Genomic DNA, 21,151 nt, shown 5'->3' on the forward strand with positions numbered 1-21,151 from the left:
TAAAAAGCAAAAAAGTAAATTAAAAGATAAAATCACACACAATATGGTTCCTATGAGGACAGCTACCATTCGTTAAATACGTGTGGCACACTGAGGAACGTGATGTGTTTTTAGAGTTTAACTTTATTTAAACTCATTTTTTTTGGTGACTAATTTAAGTCTTACACTTTCTCAAACTAATTTCTGTGCACTTTTGTGATGTGGACTGGACCACACTTTCCTCTGTGTCCAACAGCAGCAGAAGGCTATTAAACTCTATTCAGGGAGCACGACTCAGGCAACTGGTATTGGAGCCAACAAGGGATCGGGCAATACTGGACCTGATACTTACCAATGGAGAAAGTGTCACAGAGGTCTCGGTGGGTGACAGGTAGGCCTCCAGTGACCATAACATGGTATGGTTCAATCTCAGGAAAGGTTTCACAAAATCTAACACATTAACCAAGGTCCTCAGCTTCAAGGACGCCAACTTCGAGGGCATGGGGTATTTCACCATCAGGCACTGCATAACCGAGCAGAAACAGATAATGTGGAAGTATTGTGGTAAAAGCTACCATACTAGAAGCAACCAACCGCTTTATTAAATTGGTAAGTAAACGGCGAAGAAACAATAAGCCACAGTGGTTCTCTGCAGAGATCTCAGACCTCATAAAAGAAAAGAAAAGAGCGTTCATATCTTATAAACAATCAGGGAAGCAGGACTCTAGGGAAGACTATCTGGCCAAGTCAAGAGCAGTCAAAACAAAGGTCAAAGAGGCCAAATTTAGAATGGAGGAGAATCTAGCGAAGAACATCAAGAAGGGCAATAAACCCCTCTTCAGGTATATTAGTGATAGAAACAGAAACACAGGCAGGATAGTATGCCTTAAGAAACCAGACGGGAACTATGTAGAATCGGACTCTGAAAAGGCTGAACTATTAAATGAATACTTCTGCTCAGTCTTCACCCGTGAGGCGCCGGGATCCGGCCCTCAGCTGCAGACAAGGGATAGCTCTGCAGACCCATTTCGAAATTTTGAGTTTTCACCCAGCACTGTCCACTTTGAACTATCTAATCTCAAGGTTAACAAAGCAATGGGACCACACAATCTACACCCCAGGGTACTCAGGGAATTAAGTGACGTCTTGGCGGAACCGCTATCCGCGCTCTTCAATCTCTCCCTTAGTACAGGTAAAGTCCCATTGGACTGGAAAACGGCTAACGTCATTCCACTCCACAAAAAAGGATGCAGGACGGAGGCTGCTAACTACAGACCAGTGAGTCTCACATCAATAGTGAGCAAGCTAATGGAAACTCTAATCAAACGCCAATTGGATACGATCTTAGACGAGGAGAATCTACGAGATACGCATCAACATGGATTTACTAAGGGGAGGTCCTGCCAATCTAACCTAATCAGCTTCTTTGACTGGGTGACAGGGAAGCTGGATGTTAGGGAGTCCCTAGACATCGTATACTTGGATTTCAGCAAAGCATTCGATAGCGTGCCACACCGCAGGTTGTTGAACAAGATGAGCTCTATAGGATTAGGAGACACATTGACAGCATGGGTTAGGGACTGGCTTGGAGGTAGGCTTCAGAGGGTGATGGTGAACAGCACCCCCTCCGAAAAGACGGAGGTGATCAGTGGAGTGCCGCAGGGCTCGGTCTTGGGCCCGATCCTATTCAACATCTTCATAAGGGACTTGGCTGAGGGACTTCAAGGTAAAATAGCGCTATTCGCTGATGACGCCAAACTATGCAATGTAGTAGGCAGGAACACGTCAGACCAGGGCCAGACGGAAACTCAATGCCTGACAGTATGGTGCACGACCTACTCCTACTGGAGCACTGGTCCAGGACCTGGCAACTCAGTTTCAATACCGAAAAATGTAAAGTCATGCACCTGGGCAGCCAAAATTCCATGCAAGACATACACCTTTAATGGTAAAATCCTACAAAGGACTGTAGCAGAACGTGACTTAGGGGTGATCATCAGTGAGGACATGAAGACTGCCAAGCAAGTAGAGAAAGCTTCATCTAAGGCTAGACAAATCATAGGTTGTATACGTAGGGGTTTTGTCAGCCGGAAGCCCGAAGTCATTATGCCATTGTACAGATCCATGGTGAGACCCCATCTGGAGTACTGTGTACAATTTTGGAGGCCGCATTACTGCAAAGATGTGCTAAGACTTGAGTCGGTCCAGCATATGGCCACCCGGATGGTCTCGGGGCTCAAGGATCTCCCGTATGAGGAAAGGCTGAAAAAATTGCAGCTATATTCACTCGAGGAACGCAGAGAGAGGGGTGACATGATCGAGACGTTTAAATATCTCACGTGCCGTATAGAGGTGGAGGAGGATATCTTCTTTTTCAAAGGCCCCATGCCAACAAGAGGGCATCCGTGGAAAATCAGGGGCGGAAAACTACACGGTGACACCAGGAAATACTTCTTCATCGAGAGGGTGGTTGATCACTGGAATAATCTTCCACTGCAGGTGGTCGAGGCCAGGAGCGTGCCTGATTTTAAGTCAAAATGGGATCGCCACGTGGGATCTCTTCACAGAGAAAGGTAGGGGAGGGTTATTGGGGTAGGCAGACTTGGTGGGCCGTGGCCCTTATCTGCCTTCTATTTCTATGTTTCTATGTTTCACCTGTTGCTTTTGCTCTCTTCCCTGCTTCCAGCTAGGTTCTCTCTTCTCTCCTTCAGTGTGATTCTTCAACAGCCAGGCTCTCTCTCTGCCCTATCCTCTTCAGCTCCTGCCTTATTCTTGGGGCTCACTTGCCTGGGTCTGCTGCTGGGATTTATGGGCTGCTCCCTCCTCTGTTCTGGCTTGACTCTGTTGTCTGCAGTACCCTTCCTGCCTGGACTTGCCTGCTTCTCTTCGCAGTGTGTCCTGAGCTTACCTATTCTTCCCTAGGGCTGCAGCATTGGTTCTTTTCTTCTCATTGCTGCATTTTCTGGTTTGACCCTTCTCTCTACCAGACTGCAGCTCCTCTCTTATATGGGCTTGCCTGCTTCCTTCTGACCTGGGTTGGCCCCTCTTTCTCTGGGCTTCTCCTCCTTCCTAACCCTGTAATTGGTCAGAATTTTGCACCAACCAGGGGGCCATTCGATCTGGCTCCCTTCTGTTCTACCTTCTCTTCATCACAGCACCAGAAGTGTGCCATATCTGTCCTGCCTTCACCTTGGCAGTGGAAGAATGTTACTTCTCTTCTGCTGCCTGTTGCCTGCCAGTGTCTCTTTCTTTATCTCTGTTGCAGCACTCTTCTGTGCCACAGCTTTCCTTCCTGCCCTGCCTGCCTCTCCTTTTCCCCATGATCTGGAGTGCAGCCATGAGTGACTCATGACCCGCAGCACTTCCAGGTTCTTGGGAGATTGCTGGCTGCTCTCTTCTCTTCACTGCCAGCTCTCTCCTGAGCCAACATCCTTCACAGAGGGGTTGCATATTCACTGACAGTTCTCTTCTTTCTGCCTTCCTGTGGCTCACGGTACTTCCAGTTTTGCAGGGAGGGTATGGCTGCTTTCTCCCTTTGCTGCCGGCTCCTGCTTCCGGCCTCCTGCTGCCTTCACTGCTTTCTCCGTGGGCCCCCTCCCTGATGTCAGTGATGCTATACATTTACATTAATATGCAGCCCAGTGCTCAGAGACATCTTGAAGGGGCCAGTGGTTACTGAATTGGAGTGCAGGTCCTCTTCCAGAAAAAAACACTTTAAGACACCCTCTGGAACAGAACTCCAGGTCCCTAAAGATATGTCCTACCCTCTGAAGGCACCCCAAAGACCATCCCATGAACTACTAGGGTGTTTCCTGATATAGTGGCTCGAAGAGAAGTAACCCCCATTGCTCTTGTCCCCTTGGGCTCTATGCACAAAATTGGCAATGTATGCCAAGTTGCCAAATAAGGGCTATCTATCTACTGCTAGGGATCAGCCAGCAGCATTTTGAGCCTAGAGAATGACAAGGCAGGAGTGACTGGGGATCACTCCTGCCTCAGGTACAATAAATCCTGACACTGGTAAAGGAACCAATTAAGCTACTTTAAATGCTTTTAACCTAGAGTAGTGCTCAGACTCCAAAGATGGATTGTAAGAACTCAATATGGGGACAAGCCCCTGTAGAGATTCTTATGGTATCTATCATTGCACCATTTTGTGGTTAAAAGTAGTTTAAAGTATTGTTAAAGCCTTATTCATGATTGAATTAGTCCATAAAGAAGCGTAATGTCCAATAGTAAATAAACTTCAAATTGATAATCTCAAAAATAGACTTAGCTTGAAAAATATCAACAGCAAGTGTTCAGCTGGGTCCTGACGCGTTTCGCCGCTATGGCTTCCTCAGAGAACCCGCTAAATAGCTGGAAAAGTTCAATGCTGTGAATATCCTGATTCAAAAAGTAGTTTTTTCTGTTTCCTGTGTTTTTGTGAACTCAGGTACAATAAAACCATTTGAATCTAGATACCAGGGAACATTCTGATAGATCCTAGGGGAATCTTTGGAGGTAGGAGTCCAGTGGTCTGTTTAGAAAGGGGTGGAAGTGGGGGGTTTTTGTTGTTTTTTTTTTGGGGGGGTCTGCACTTCAGTAAGCACTGATCCTTTAAAATATCTCTGGGAACACTGGGCTGCATGTTAGAGGCCTAATGCTCCCAGGGAAAAGAATAACACAGCTTTTAAGGTTGATCATCCCCCCCCCCCCACCTCCAATTTAGCCCATATTTGAACCTGTTGTGTCATTTTACTGTTTTTTTCCTTCATGTCAAGTTTCATCTCATTCCATTACATTTTTGTCATTGGTAAAAGGGAAAGAAAAATGGCCCAGATGTTATTGTAATCCACTTAGGTTCCTGTGCTGACTCTGCAGTACGTCAAATAAAGATGATGACGAAATAAAGAAAACAAGAGTAATAAAACACCAAATAAAACATGCATTTGTTAATTGTCACCAAGCAACCTCCCAACTCCAACCCAGCATGCATCCAATATCAGAGGGAGAAAAAGCCTCAGACTTACGTAATGTATAAGACACAAAGGTACTTAAAAAAATTGCTTTTCCTTACTTTCACAGACAAAAAAACTCCCTCATTTAACAGCATAGGTTAGGAAAGGGCAAAGTCCCTCAGAAGCACGTTCAAGGACTTATCTGAAAAAGACGACTTAGGCTCCAATGCTGTCAAGTCTCTCTATCATCGCAACAAGCGGCTTTGTTTCACCACTCTTCTGGCTCATCAGGGGATCAATCTAAAAGCCTTGAATAGTGCATCCACGCCTTAACCATCCCACACCACAGCACTAACAGATTAGCCACTCACATTACCATATTTATCTTGAAATAAACTGTTCTGAAGGATTGGTAGATACGAGGGGCTGCTGAAAGGTTCTCAGCCCAACTAAAAAGAGAATGATGTGGAGCCATGAAAAGGACTGGGTAAAATGTGATCTTTGTGGACCCCGCGTACCTTGTATATCTTAACTGCACAACTTAAAAATCTGCTCACCTTGGAAGTGAGCGGGATCCGTGAGGTCTGCGAGAACTAAAATGAGGATTTCTGCGGACCCAGGCATGTGGTTCAGATCTGCGAGGCCCGCAGGCAGCAAAGGTAGAAGTTAAAAAGAGGATCTCACCCCCTAAACTGTACCGTTTCCTTGGGTTTTTGCAGCCCAAATGAATGACCTTGCATTTCTTAGCATTAAATTTTAGCTGTCAAATTTCAGACCATTCTTCAAGCTTTGCCAGGTCTTTCTTCATGTTATTCACACCATCCGGCATGTCTACTCTATTGCAGATTTTGATATCATCTGCAAAGAGGCAAATCTTACCCGATAACCCTTCAGCAATATTGTTTATAAAAATGTTACAGAGAACAGGCCCAAGATCAGAACCTTGAGGCACACCACTGGTAACATCCCTTTCCTCAGAACAATCTCCATTGATCAATACCCTCTGTCGCCTTCCACTCAACCAGTTCTTGACCCAATCCATCACTTTGGGACCCACCCTGAGGGCATTCAGTTTATTTATTAGACGTCTGTGTGGAACACTGTCAAAGGATTTGCTAAAATCTAAATACACCACCGTTTCGGTGAAGAAATATTTTCTGGTGCCACTGTGAAATTTCCCACCCCTGAGTTTCAACGGATGCCCTCTTGTTGATGTGGGACCTTTGAGAAAGAAGATGTTCTCTTCCACCTCGATATGGCCCGTGAGATATTTGAACATCTCGATCATGTCACCCCTCTCTCTGCGTTCCTCGAGTATAGCTGCAATTTATCCAGCCATTCCTCATACAGGAGATCCCTGAGACCATCTGGGTGGCCATTCGCTGAACCGACTCAACTCTCAGCACATCTTTCTGTAATGTGGCCTCCAGAATTGCACACAGTATTCCAGATGGGGTCTCACCATGGATCTGTACAATGGCATTATGACCTCGGGCTTAAGGCTGACGAAACCTCTATGGATACAACCTATGATCTGTCTAGCCTTGGATGAAGCTTTCTCCACTTGATTGGCAGTCTTCACTAATGATCACCCCCAAGTCACGTTCTGCTACAGTCCGTGCTAGGGTCTCACCATTTAGGGAATAAGTCTTGCATGGATTTTTGCTGCCAAGGTGCATGACCTTGCATTTTTTGGCATTGAAACTTAGTTGCCAGATCCTGGACCAATGCTCCAGCAGGAGTAGGTAATGCATCATACTGTCGGGCATTGAGCTTTTGTCAGGCACTGTGCTTTTGTCTGTTGTGCTCTTGCCTACTACATTGCATAGTTTGGCGTCATCGGCGAATAACGTAATTTTACCTCGGAGCCCCTTAGCCAAGTCTCTTATGAAGATGTTGAATCAGGTCAGGCCCAGGACCGAGCTTTGCGGCACTGTCTGATCACCTCCATCGTTTTGGAAGGGGTGCCGTTCACACCACCCTCTGAAGTCTACCTCCAAGCCAGTCCCTAACCCATTCAATGTGTCACCTAATCCCATCGAACTCATTTGCTCAATAACCTGCGGTGTGGGATGCTGTCGAATGCTTTGATGAAGTCCAAGTACACGATGTCTAGGGACTCCCTCATATCCAGCTTCCTCGTTACCCAGTCAAAGAAGTTGATTAGATTGGATTGACACAGTGGTCTCAAACTCAAACCCTTAGTGGGGCCACATTTTGGATTTGTAGGTACTTGGAGGGCCGCAGAAAAAATAGTTAATGACAATTTTGCATAAGGTAAAACTCTTTATAGTTTATAAATCTTTCCTTGGTCTGACATCTTTCTTTCCTCTCCCTCCCTCCTTCCTTCCTTCCTTTCCCCTGGTCTGGCATCTGTCTCCTTCCATCCCCCAACTTTTTATTTCTGCCCCCTTCTTTCTTTCTCTCTCTCCAATCCCCCTTTCTTTCTATATGTCTGTCTTTCTCTCTCTTTCCTTGGCCCCTTTCTTTCTTTCTCCATGCCCGCCCTTTCTTTCTGTCTTTCTCTCTCCATGCCCCTTTCTGTCTGTGTCCCCTTTCCGTTCTTTCTTTCTGTCTCCCTGTCCCCCCTTTCTTTCTTTACTTCTCCCTGCTTCCCCCAAGTCACCACCATTGGGGAACAGGCCGCCACCGCCGCAATTGGGGAACAGGCTGCCGCCGCCACAATCAGGGAACAGGCCAGCGCTGAGGTCTTAACTTTCCCTGCTTATCTTCCCCAGCGCGGGCCGACCAATTCACACCACCCGACGTCAATTCTAACATCGGGGAGGAACTTCCGGGCCAGCCAGGCAGCAATTGGCTGGCCTGGAACTTCCTCCCCAACGTTAGAATTGACGTCGGGTGGTGAGAGTTGGTTGGCTCCGAGCTGGGGAAGATATGCAGGGAGAGCTAAGACCTCAGGCACTGGCTTGTTCCCTGATTGCGGTGGCTTGGGGGAGGGCAGTGGGAAAGGAAGCAGATTGGGGATCCCTGCTTTAGGCGAGGACAGATTGTGGGCCGCAAAATAGTCCCTGGGGGGCCGCATGCGGCCCACAGGCCACGTGTTTGAGACCGCTGGATTGACAGGACCTTCCCTTTGTAAATCCATGTTGATGGGGATCTTGTAGATTCTCCTCGTCCAGGATCGTGTCCAATTGGCATTTTATTAAAGCTTCCATTAGTTTGCTCACTATCGAAGTGAGGCTCACCAGTCTGTAGTTCACAGCCTCCGTCCTGCATCCTTTTTTGTGGAGTGGAGTGACGTTAGCCATTTTCTAGTCCAACGGGACTCTTCCTGTACTTAGGGAAAGATTGAAGAGCGCGGATTGTGGTTCCGCCAAGACGTCACTTATCTCCCTGAGCACCTTGGGGTGTAGTTTGTCTGGCCCCATAGATTTGTTAACCTTGAGTTTTGATAGCTCACAGTAGACACTGCCGGGCGTAAACTCGAAATTTCGAAACGGTTCTACCGAGCTTTCCCTTGTCTGCAACTGAGGGCTGGATCCCAGCGCCTCGCAGGTGAAGACTGAGCAGAAGTATTCATTTAAAAGTTTAGCTTTATCGGAGTCCGATTCTGTATAGTTCCCGTCTGGTTTTCTAAGGCGTACTATCCCATCTGCATTTCTGTTTCTGTCATTAATATACCGGAAGAAGGATTTATCGCCCTTCTTGTTGTTCTTTGCTAGATTCTCCTCCATTCGGAATTTGGCCTCTTTTACTGCTGTTTTGATGGCTTTTGACTTGGTCAGATAGTCTTCCCTAGAGTCCTGCTTCCCTGATTGTTTGTAGGAGATGAACGCTCTTTTCTTCTTTTTTATGAGGTCCTTACTGATTTTACATAGTGGTTGGTTGCTTCTTGAATGGTAGCTTTCAGAGTTGACCACAATTCATCTACATTATCTGTTTCTGCTTGGTTTTGTAGCGCCAGTTGGATGAAATCCCCCATGCCTTCGAAGTTTGTGTCCTTGAAATTAAGGACCTTGGTTAATGTGTGAGATTTAGTGAAGCCTTTCCTGAGGTTGAACCATACCATGTTGTGGTCACTGGAGGCCAACGTGTCGCCCACCGAAACCTCTGACACTTTCTCCGTTGGTAAGTATCAGGTCCAGTATTGCCTGATCCCTAGTTGGCTCTAATACCGTTTGCCTGAGTCTTGCTCCCTTTATAGAGGTTAATAACCTTCTACTACTGCTGGTCGCAGAGGAAAGTGTGTTCCAATCCACATCAGGTATATTGAAATCTCCTAACAATACTGTGTCCCCATGCAAGGTGATATTCTCTATGTCTTCGATTAATTCCACATCCTTGTCATCCTGTTGTCTTGGAGGTCTGTATACTATGTCAAGATACAAGCATTTGTCCTTCCCCCTGGCCAAATTCACCCAAAGGGATTCCCCTGTGTACATGACATCTGCAATTCTGGTAACTTTAATGTCATCTTTAGTATATAGTGCTACTCTTCCTCCCATTTTGCCCTCTCTGTCTCGACAAAGTAAATTGTAACTCGATATGGCCATGTCCCACCCATGGGAGTCCGTGAGCCAGGTCTCAGATATCGCCACCACATCTAGGTCGGCGTTCCTCATTTCCATCTCTAATTCCAGAATCTTGTTGCCCAAACTGTGGGCGTTGACGTACATAGCCCTCTATACCTTATGTTTGCTATTTCTCTGTTGAGATATTCCCGCTTGAGCTAATTTGACTACTTTAGTACTTATTGCAGTGTGTGTGCTCTCCCTAGACCCAGAATTACAATGTGTACTTACCCTAGACTCAGAAATGTGTGTATTCCCCCCAGACCCAGACCCGGAATTGCAATGTGTACTTACCTCAGACTCAAAAATGTATTGGCAGCTTACCTTGCCAGGTTGGTTATTTGTGCCAGTACTCTCCCCCCAACTTACCTAGTTTAAAGCCCTATGAAGTAGGCGGGCTAGTCGGTGTCCAAAGACAACCAATCAAGATGACCTTTATTCTATGCAACCACTGTGAAGATGACCTTTATTCTATGCAATCACTGTGGTGCTTTAATTCCAAGACATACTATTTGGAGGCTTAAGGCTTGCCCTATCTGTCTTCAACTTGCTAGTATTAAGGAGGAGCTCTGCAAACTTAAACAGGAATTGAATACAATTAAAGCAGCTTCCATCACTCCACAAAATCATACCAACTTACCACCTCTACCTCAAAGAATAAAACAGCCCAGGAATAAATGGGTCACAGTAGGCTCAGGAAGACTGCGACACGTAACACAGAAACATCCACCTTCACTAATATTACCTCTACAGAATTCCTTCGCTCCACTAGTGCACTGCGATACTCAAGAAAACAGAAGGGAGGTGGGACTGGAACCAATGAAGGTAACTCAAGAGAACAAGCGCACCCTAAGCACAAATAAAAAAGCCAAAAACAGAAAACTATTACTGTTGGGGGATTCCATCATCAGAGGCATTAACCTTGGAACACAGGGCGAGGAGACCAAAATAGTGAAATGTCTTCCAGGATTCTCAGCTACCAGGAGTTCCAGGCAAATACTGACTTTAATTAAGGAAGAAACTAAGGATTTTAACACTGATGTTGTTATCCATCTGGGAACAAATTACCTGGCCAACAACTCCACACTTGCAGCACAGAAAACTTTCCGGGAGCTTGGTGAGGGCGTGAAACCTTTTGTAAAGACTTTAGCTTTTTCTGAAATACTGCCTGCATATGGAAAGGGAGAGCAAAGAGTGAAAAACACAGAGGACTTTAATAGATGGCTCAAAGCCTGGTGTCATCAAGAAGGCTTCAGGTACATAGGAGGATGGGGAAATACATGGAAGGACAAGAAGCTATATTGCACTGATGGGCTACATATTAGTACATCAGGAAAAAGAAACCTTGCAGAGAAATTTAGACAATATTTTTCTAGGCATTTAAACTAGAAGGTGGGGGTGGTGTATGTACGAAGGACAATTATAGAGACCACCCCCGGCAAAAGAAAAGATGTGATAGTAGTAAAGACTGCAACATAAGCAATATCAGCAACTCATTTCTTAGTATTGCAACAGAAAGTGAAACGACACAAAAATCCATACGAAAAAGGAGATTATCGCTGAAAAATAGCTGGAAAGCGATTACCACAAATGCTCACAGTCTAAGCAACAAAGTTCATGATCTGCAAGCCCTGATGTTCGAGGCAGATCTAGATATTGTCGCTATCACAGAGACATGGTTCAGTGAATCACATGGATGGGATGCAAACATACCGGGATATAATCTTTTTAGGAAGGACAGAGATGGTCATAAAGGTGGAGGAGTAGCTCTCTATGTAAAGATCAATATCCAAGCGACCGAAATGCAAGGGACCTGGGGAGAGGAAGAAGCGATATGGATTGCTCTGAAAAGAGAAGATGGAACTTCTACCTACGTGGGTGTAGTCTACAGACCTCCGACTCAATCGCTGCAAATTGATAAGGATCTGATTGTGGATATCCAAAAGTTTGGAAGGAAAGAGGAGGTTCTGCTGTTGGGAGATTTCAACCTACCGGATGCGTTCTGGAATGTTCTGTCTGCGGAATCGGAAAGAAGTAGGGAGATAGTGGATGCCTTTCAAGAGGCTCTGCTCAGACAAATGGTGACGGAACACACAAGGGAAAAAGCGATATTGGATCTGGTCCTCACAAATGGAGAGAGTATGGGTGGGTGGGTGCACACCTGGGAAGTAGCGATCATCAAACGGTTTGGTTTGATATAACGGCTAAAGTGGAGAGCGGCCGCACGATACTTAAAGTCCTAGATTTCAAACGTATGGACTTTAATGCAATGGGAAAGTACCTGAAGAAAGAGCTGTTAGGATGGGAGGACATAAGAGAAGTGGAAAGACAGTGGTCTAAGCTGAAAGGAGCGATGAAAATGGCTATGGAACTTTATGTGAAGGAAATCAATAAAAACAAGAGAAAAAGGAAGCCGATATGGTTCTCCAAACTAGTGGCGGAGAAAATAAAGGCAAAAGAGTTGGCGTTCGTGAAATATAAAAAAACCCAAGAAGAGGAGTGCAGAAAAGACTACAGGGTGAAACTGAAAGAAGCCAAGAGAGAGATATGTCTGGCGAAAGCACAGGCGGAAGAACAAATGGCTAAAAATGTAAAAAAGGGAGATAAAAATTTTTTCAGATATATTAGTGAAAGGAGGAAGATAAAAAATGGAATTGCTAGGCTAAAAGATGCTGGGAATCAATATGTGGAGAGTGATGACGAGAAAGCAAATGTGCTAAACAAATACTTCTGTTCTATGTTCACAGAAGAAAATCCTGGAGAAGGACCGAGATTGTCTGGCAAAGTTACACGAGAAAATGGAGTAGATTCTGCGCCGTTCACGGAGGAGAGTGTTTATGAGCAACTTGAAAAACTGAAGGTGGACAAAGCGATGGGACCAGACGGGATCCATCCCAGGACACTAAGGGTGCTCAGAGAGGTTCTGGCGAGTCCTATTAAAGTCTTGTTCAACAAATCTCTGGAGACGGGAGTGATTCCTGGGGATTGGAGGAGAGCGGATGTGGTCCCTATTCATAAAAGTGGTCACAGGGATGAAGCAGAAAACTACAGGCTGGTGAGCCTCACTTCAGTTGTTGGAAAAATAATGGAAGTGTTGCTGAAAGAAAGGATAGTGTACTTCCTTGAATCTAATGGGTTACAGGATCCGAGGCAACATGGCTTTACAAAAGGTAAATCGTGCCAAACGAACCTGATTGAATTTTTTGATTGGGTGACCAGAGAGCTGGATCGAGGACATATGCTAGATGTAATTTACTTGGATTTCAGCAAAGCCTTTGATACAGTTCCTCATAGGATGCTGTTGAACAAACTTGAAGGGCTGAAGTTAGGACCCAAAGTGGTGAACTGGGTCAGAAACTGGCTGTCGGACAGACGCCAGAGGGTGGTGGTTAATGGAAGTCGCTCGAAGGAAGGAAAGGTGACTAGTGGAGTCCCTCAGGGTTCGGTGCTGGGGCCAATCCTGTTCAATATGTTTGTGAGTGACATTGTTGAAGGGTTAGAAGGAAAGTGTGCCTTTTTGCAGATGATACCAAGATTTGTAACAGAGTAGACACCGAAGAGGGAGTGGAAAATATGAAAAAGGATCTGCAAAAGTTAGAGGAATGGTCTAATGCCTGGCAACTAAAATTCAATGCAAAGAAATGCAGAGTAATGCATTTGGGGATTAATAATAGGAAGGAACCATATTTGCTGGGAGGAGAGAAGCTGATATGCACAGACGGGGAGAGGGACCTTGGGGTTATAGTGTCCGAAGATCTAAAGGCGAAAAAACAGTGTGACAAGGCAGTGGCTGCTGCCAGAAGGATGCTGGGCTGTATAAAGAGAGGCGTAGTCAGTAGAAGGAAGAAGGTGTTGATGCCCCTGTACAGGTCATTGGTAAGGCCTCACTTGTAGTATTGTGTTCAGTTTTGGAGACCGTATCTGGCGAAAGACGTAAGAAGACTTGAGGCGGTCCAGAGGAGGGCAACGAAAATGATAGGAGGCTTGCGCCAGAAGACGTATGAGGAGAGACTGGAAGCCCTGAATATGTATACCCTAGAGCAGTGGTTCCCAACCCTGTCCTGGAGGAACACCAAGCCAATTGGGTTTTCAGGCTAGCCCTAATGAATATGCATGAAGCAAATTTGCATGCCTATCACTTCCATCATATGCAAATCTCTCTCATGCATATTCAATAGGGCTAGCCTGAAAACCCGATTGGCCTGGTGTTCCTCCAGGACAGGGTTGGGAACCACTGCTTTAGAGGCAGCACTGAGAAGGAACAAGTCAGTTTACCCTGGGTCAGCCCAGGAAGGAGTTTCCCAGGACCAGTCTCCTGAACCTCAGAGGAACCAGGACATAGAAATGGTAGATGCAGCCCCTGTTCCTGAAGCCAGCCAGCTAGCCAGCCTGGAGCCCATGGAGTTTTTGGACGCTTCCATGGAACCAGATGCCACAGCAATGGATATGAGTTAAGTGCAGTAACTTTATCTTTTTGGCTGTGCTTAACTTGATGAACTTTGTTTTGCTGGTTTTTGTTTTCTTTTGAAACCTGTATGCACCTGTTGGAAGCCTGGTGAGCAGTGCTAGGCTCAAGGCTATAAAGGTACCAGAATCTGGTAACATTAAAACCAGGTTCATTTTGTTTATAACATTTTTACCTTTTTGTTGGCTGATTGTGGACTATGTTATGAACTGTGTGAAGGGATAGTAGTTGGGGAGAATCCACACAAGATCCTTGGGTGGGATTGTGGGGCCATTTGTGGCAAGTATACTAAAGAAGTGGATTCGGCTACTCCCCTCCCCCACCAACTGTTTGTTGAGTTGGCTGGGACAGGCCTGTTACAAGCCAGGCCTAATTGACACTTTCATACAACTGGAAAATTGCAGCAGTCTTATTCCTACCCTGCTGGGTGAATGCAGGCTTAGTAAGACTGGACTATTACAACACTTACCTGTTGATACCTGCAAGAAAGGTGAGGGCTTTATGGTTTTACAGCCCGGATATTTTTGTTTTTTCATGTTTGGTTTTATTCATGAAGTGAATGATCTAAACCCTGGACTTAGGGGACAAGGCACTCAATAAATGGAGACTTATTGTGATAAGAACTTTATTGTTCCTGACTTATTTATTTATTTTTTTTATTGATTAAAAAACCCAGCAGGACCTCCAGCGTCTTCTGGAGGCACGTTGAGCGCAGGCTATTCTGGGCGCTGACCGGGGCCACCGTTCAAGCCGGCACCGGCGGTGTCAAACCATACATGAGCTTCAGATGGTGTTTTTTGATGGTTTTGGTGCTTTTGGGTACCATAGCTTGGTGTATTTACATATCCTTTACTGAGTATACAGTACAGTATTTACACACTGAATATTAGCACTTAACTGGCTAAGTGCTGACTCTTCCCAAGAACGTCCCCATAATAGCCAGTTTTCAATTTGGTGCTAACCAATTATTTTCATTTAAGTGCCACTGAAAATAACTGGGAAGACCTGGACAGGCAATTTAACCATCCAAGAGCTGTTCCTGGGCAGTTAAATCACTTTTAATATCAACCCCATGGAATTTAATTTTCCTTTTCACCATCCGTTATTCGTCAGTCTATAAGATCTTCTTTATTTCCTTCAGAATCTCCTGGCTCTCCTAGCTCTCCTAGGCTCCAACGGGGTGTGCCCCTTTGGCCACGTCTTTTTGGCTATGACCCTACAACTAGCACTACTGGGTTGATAGTTTAAATCCCTGCGGATCTAGAAGAATGTGAGCCCTCCAGGGACAGAAAAATCCCTACTGTACCTGAATGTACTCCTTCAATAGCTTTCAGGCTTATAGGCAGTATATAAGAAATTTAAAATAAATAGTGACATCAGCTAAATCACACACTTATTAGTCATTACTTGAACAGTAGAGATTATTTAATCATGAGGATTTTAAAATTTTAGTTTGTCATTTATATTATGTTTGTTCTCAACTGATGTGAATTGTTTAGTTCTTTAAAGGGTATAGCAGGTACTCAAAGCAAAAGCAATTTTGCAGAATTCTTAAGTCCTTTCAGGGGCTGGCAGGTATGGATGTACCAATCCCCTTTTGTACCATTAAATTTAGAATTCAAATCCAAATCCCAGAGGTATTAGGAATGCTCTGAAACAAATATCATATGACTTCAAAATACATACCTACATATAGACTGTGCTCAGCTTTCAGGTAGCATTTTCCATCACGAGCATAAAACCCATTAACAACAATGTTCAGTAATGTCTTGTATTGTATACATCCTCCAAGAACATCCAAAATAAATATTTGTTCTGCGATATCAAGGGTCTAAGACAAGATAAAAAAACAACATAAGGTTTTTCTCAAAGGGCACATAAGAATTGCCACTGCTGGGTCAGACCAGTGGTCCATCGTGCCCAGCAGTTCGCTCACGCGGCGGCCCTCTGGTCAAAGACAAACACCCTAACTGAGACTAGCCCTGCGTATGTTCTGGTTCAGCAGGAACTTGTCTAACTTTGTCTTGAATCCCTGGAGGGTGTTTTCCCCTATGACAGACTCCGGAAGAGTGTTCCAGTTTTCTACCATTCCATGACTTCAAAAAATTTCCTTTAGAAAAATATTTGTTGACTTTGGATACATTCAAAAGATACTGGCTGGAAATCCCCCAATCTGTTCTACCTGTAAACATTTTAGTGTATCTTTCTCATTCTAAAGAAAAGATGCAGTCTGATTACCTGATAACTCAATGAAATAAAACTTCCCTTAATTTAACACAAGAATTACAGCTTGAGTATAACATTTGTATTTTGAAGGCAATGTACTTGTACTAAAGTGTGTTAATATCAACATAACTATTAGCATATGTTAAACACATTTTAATGCATGTTAGTTCACATATTAATGCAGACTTAATATAACCTAATAAAAAAAGAATCAAATTCATACTAAATAGCAGATGAATAAGTATTACAGGATAGCACAAAGCAAATTTGCTTATCAGTAATAAGGGTTCACCATAGAATCAAATCAAACACACAAGTATGCAACATCTGATGGAACCAACATTTATATTTCTTGTAGAGCTCAGAAAATACTGTTTTACCTGCAGAATTATCTTTAAAATTACCACCTAAAGATGAAATAATAAATAGGGTACATCAGTAAACTATCACACTACGATGCATCTTTCCTAAGTAGGTAATTAGATGACAGATAAATATTGAAGTGGGCTCTCTGGACAGCAGGAAGATGAGTCAAACTCTCCTTGAACCGTAGCAACAAAAAACAAATAGTGTCAGTACAAAAAAATACAGTATCACAAAAACTAACACAAATATATATGAGTATTTTACTCTCTATGAACCAATCCTAAATACAGCACTAGCAGAAATATTACTAGTATACATGTTCACAAAATTTGAATAAATATGTTTTTCTAATGAGAGAGTTCAATAATGGAGGATCTACTTATGCTGTACGGTTTCTCCCTCTATGGTATCATAAGAACATAAGAATAGCCTTACTGGGTCAGACCAATGGTCCATTAAGCCCAATAGCCCGTTCTCACGGTGGCCAATCCAGATCCCTAGTACCTGGCCAAAACCCAAGGAGTAGCAACATTCTATGCTACCAATCCAAGGCAAGCAATGGCTTCCCACATCTCAAATGTAGTACCTCGCGTAGATAAATAATGAGTCTGTTCCATACATCACAAATCTTTCTTGTGTTTTAACAATTAACTCCTTTATGTTTGTTTTCAAATTTCATTAAAAAATATATTTGTAGTGCATATAAGATTGGTCCTCACATTCATAGCGCTACTATAAGTCCATGCAGTCTGTGCAATCAACCAAAAACATAACTGAAAAAAATATTTGTAAAGTCTCCATACAAAAATCTAAACAAAAGTGAGAAGCAAAAATAACTTAACTTAATGTGTTGTGCTTCAGAAAAACTGCTCTCACCTTGAACATACCATATGAAGAATCTTTTGCACCTGTGTGATTTGCTTCCTGGAAACTAAAGAGATATCTTCTACTTTTTAAGAAAGTTATTAATGTTTTTAATGCTAGTAAACAGATGTTCAGCTGGAGAGGAAGCATTATTTGGGATGCATTGGGTAGGACTAAAACTACATGTGTATTCCCTATTTTACAAAGAGAACACAATTCATGGGAAAAAATTTCCACTTTGGGTTTTACACCAGCTCAAAGGCCCGCATAAATTTTAAAACAATGTTTCTTTTATCCCATGTAGTTTATGTCCATCATGAAACCATATTGAATGTAAAAATTGTGGCCTCACTACTTATTTGGTAGCACTTATATGTGTATGTTTGTATAATGGAGCAACATGGATTCACTAGAGGCAGCTCTTGTCAGACAAATCTGATCAATTTCTTTGACTGAGTGACCAGAGAATTGAACAGAGGGAGAGCGCTAGATGTGGTGCATTTAGAGTTTAGCAAAGCCTTTGACAGTGTTCCACATAGTCTAATAAATAAACTGAGTGCCCTCAGTAATGGTCAGGAACTGGTTGAGTGGAAGGCGACAGATAGTAGTGGTCAATGAGGAAAGAGATGTTACCAGTGGTGTGTCTCAAGGTTCAGTTCCTGGGCCTGTTTTTCTTAAAATTTTTGTAAGTGATATTGCTGAAGGGCTGACTAGTAAGATTTGTCTCTTTACAGATGATAACAAAAGCTGCAATAGAGCAGACACCCCTGATGGTGTGGAAAACATGAAGAAGGACCTAGTGAAGCTTGAGGAATGGACTGAAATTTGGCAGCTAAGATTTAATGCAAAAACCTGAGGGAATGGTATAGTTTAGGCCAGGGGGTGATGAATTTTTATGAAAGAAAGAGGAGCGGGACTTGGATATGATAGTATGTGATGATCTTAAGGTGGCTAAACAGGTTGAAAAGGCAATGGCGAAAGAAGCTAGAAGGGTGCATAGGGAGAGGAATGGCCAGTAGGAAAAAAGAGATATTGATGCCCCTATATAAGACTCTGGTGAGACCTCATTTAGAATATTGTGTACAATTCTGAAGACCACACTTTCAGAAAGATATAAACAGGATGGAGTCAGTCCAGAGGATGGCAACTAAAAGCAAATAAAATTATTTATTGTGAGCTTTTATACCGCTACTAATGACTGGGAAGTCAATGGTTGATGCACATGAATCAAGTCTCTCTCATTTGAAAGTAAGCTCTGAAATGAGAGGGCATAGAATGAAGTTTAGAGCTGATAGGCTCAGGAGTAATCTAAGGAAATACTTTTTTTTACAGAAAAGGTGGTACATGCGTGGAACAGTCTTCCAGAAAAGGTGATGGAGACAGACTGAATTCAAGAAAGTGTGGGATAGGCACGTGAGATCTTTTAGAGAGAGGAAGAGATAATGATTACTGCGGATGGGCCATTTGCCATTTGGCCTTTATCTGACATCATGTTTCTATAAGGCTTATGGGGTCAGATAAAGATCTCAATATGTGTACTTTGGAGGAAAGGCAGGAGATGGGAGATATGACAGAGATGTTTAACTACCTACGAACATAAGAATTGCCATACTGGGACAGACCAAAGGTCCATCATGCCCAGTATCCTGTTTCCAACAATGGCCAACCCAGGTTTTATGCTGCTTATCCTAGGAATAAGCAGTGGATTTCCCCAAGCCATCTCAATAATGACCTAGAGACTTCTCTTTTAGGAAATTGTCCAAGCCTTTTTTAAACCCAGTTAAACTAACTGATTTCACCACATTCTCCGGCAACGAATTACAGAATTTAATTATGTGAAGAAATATTTTCTCTGATTTGTTTTACATCTACTAATTAGTAGCTTCATCTCATGCCCCCTAGTTGTAGTAGTTTTGGAAAGAGTGGAATAAATATTTTTGGAAAGGTGGCATAAATACACAAGGCAAACCTCTTTCAATTAAAGGAAATCCCAGAGTGAGAGGGCTTAGAATGAAGTTGAGGTAATAGGCTCAGGAGTAATTTAAGGAAATGCTTTTTTACAGAAAGGGTGATAGATGCATGGAATAGTCTCCCAGTAGAGATGGTGGAGGCAAAGATTATGTCTGAATTCAAGAAAGCTTGGGACAGGCACTTGGAATCTCTTAGGGAGAGGAGGATATAGTGGATGCTCTGGATGGACAGACTGTATGGACCATTTGGCCTTTAGCTGCCATCATGTTTCTACATGGAAGTGGCACCAATTTTTATGTAGAAGTTAGAAAATCACCATTTCTATATTTAAGTACTGACATTGCTACATGGAAGCTGCTGGGTCTGCGCCAATCAGTTTTTCAACACTTATATTTGTAAATGGCTGTTCCTATTTCATGTGCAAGAAAATATACTTACCTTCCTGCAAGTATTTTAGAAAAGGCTCTATCTTGGAAGATCCTAGAAATAATAAGCCATAAATCTTTCAATGTAATATCTTGTGTATCCTCTGGGGTAGCCAGTCCCTCACTAGCCTCCTCAACAAACACTATAGGCTTAGGTAATGAGGTAAATACCAATTTGGTGGCATTACTAGAGGATCCAGCTACTCCAGATGAAATAGTGAGATACAACTTGGACCCACTACCAACTTGGTATTGGTGGAAGTGGAGAAGTCCTATCGAGGGGGCTTAAGGAAGATCCAGAGAGTGAATCAAGAACTGCAATAGCTTCTGGCACCAATTAACCGACTTAAAATGTTTGCCCATAAGGCCTGACATTGCAGGTGTTGAACTTTTTGGTTTAACTTTTCTCTTACCCATGACACAAAGTAGTCTTATCTGAAAACGACCAAACCAAGTTCTTACCTATTACAGCTCCTCACAACGCTTTGTAGCTCCAAGGGGCCTTGTGTGCTCTTTAGGGCATGCCCCTTCAGCCACGCCCCGTGGCCACATACCGCAGATGCGACGTCCTTTTAAATCGGAGGAGACAGACCCAGATGATATCAGCGTCCATCTTCTCCGGTGCCTACAAAAGGTCCAGCACCAGTCCAACAAGAAGCAAACAAGGAAAAAAGTCCGTTGCAGGAACAAAGAACTCAAGAGAAAGCTCCTCGATCACAAACCCTCAGGTAAGTAAGTCTTCCAGGGAATGCACTGCTGCGACATCCTTTTAAATTGGACCCAGATGATGTTAGCCGTCCGTCTCCTCTCGTGCCTGTAAAAGGTCCAGCGCCAGTCCAAAAAGAAGCAAACAAGGAAAAAAATCTGCTGCAGGAACCCGGAACCCAAAAAAAAGCTCCTCAATCACAAACCCTCAGGTAAGCAAATCTTCCCTACATATTGAGATCTTTAAGTCTGTCCCTGTATGCCTTATAATGTAAATCACTGACTATTTTAGTAACCTTCCTCTGGACCAACTCCACCTTTTTATAAATTTTTGAAGGTGCAGTCTCCAGAATTGTACACAATATTCTAAACTAGTTGTTTAGCCCGTTACACTAACGGGTGCTAGAAGGTAGCTAGCATCTCCCCTTTCTCCCATCCCCCCACGATAGCCAGCATCTCCTTTTCCATTCCCCCATTCAGCATCTACCCTTTCTTACCCTCAGGTAATCAGTTTGCCCTCTTCCTCTCTATACCCTATTTTGAAATGCCATCCGTGCTCGGCCGCCGCGGCCTGCAGTCGCCGACAGCTGCCACAGCCAGCAGCCACCAAGGCCTGCAACCGCCGACATCCACCTCGGGCCGCCAACAGCCGCCACGGCCGACATCCACCTCGGACCG

The 21,151-nt window shown here is 43.8% G+C and overlaps 1 protein-coding gene across 2 annotated transcripts in view; it reads right to left on the reverse strand.

Moving 5' to 3' along the window:
- Positions 1-21,151, reverse strand: part of CFAP99 (cilia and flagella associated protein 99) — a 210,526-nt gene that overhangs the window by 178,481 nt on the left and 10,894 nt on the right. For both annotated transcript variants that reach the window (XM_033950677.1, XM_033950685.1), the window contains one exon: positions 15,603-15,747. In XM_033950677.1, the coding sequence (XP_033806568.1) occupies positions 15,603-15,747 (145 nt within the window). The remainder of the gene's footprint in view (positions 1-15,602; positions 15,748-21,151) is intronic.

Source organism: Geotrypetes seraphini, chromosome 1, assembly GCF_902459505.1.
Source record: "Geotrypetes seraphini chromosome 1, aGeoSer1.1, whole genome shotgun sequence".
NCBI classification, from domain to species: Eukaryota; Metazoa; Chordata; class Amphibia; order Gymnophiona; family Dermophiidae; genus Geotrypetes; species Geotrypetes seraphini.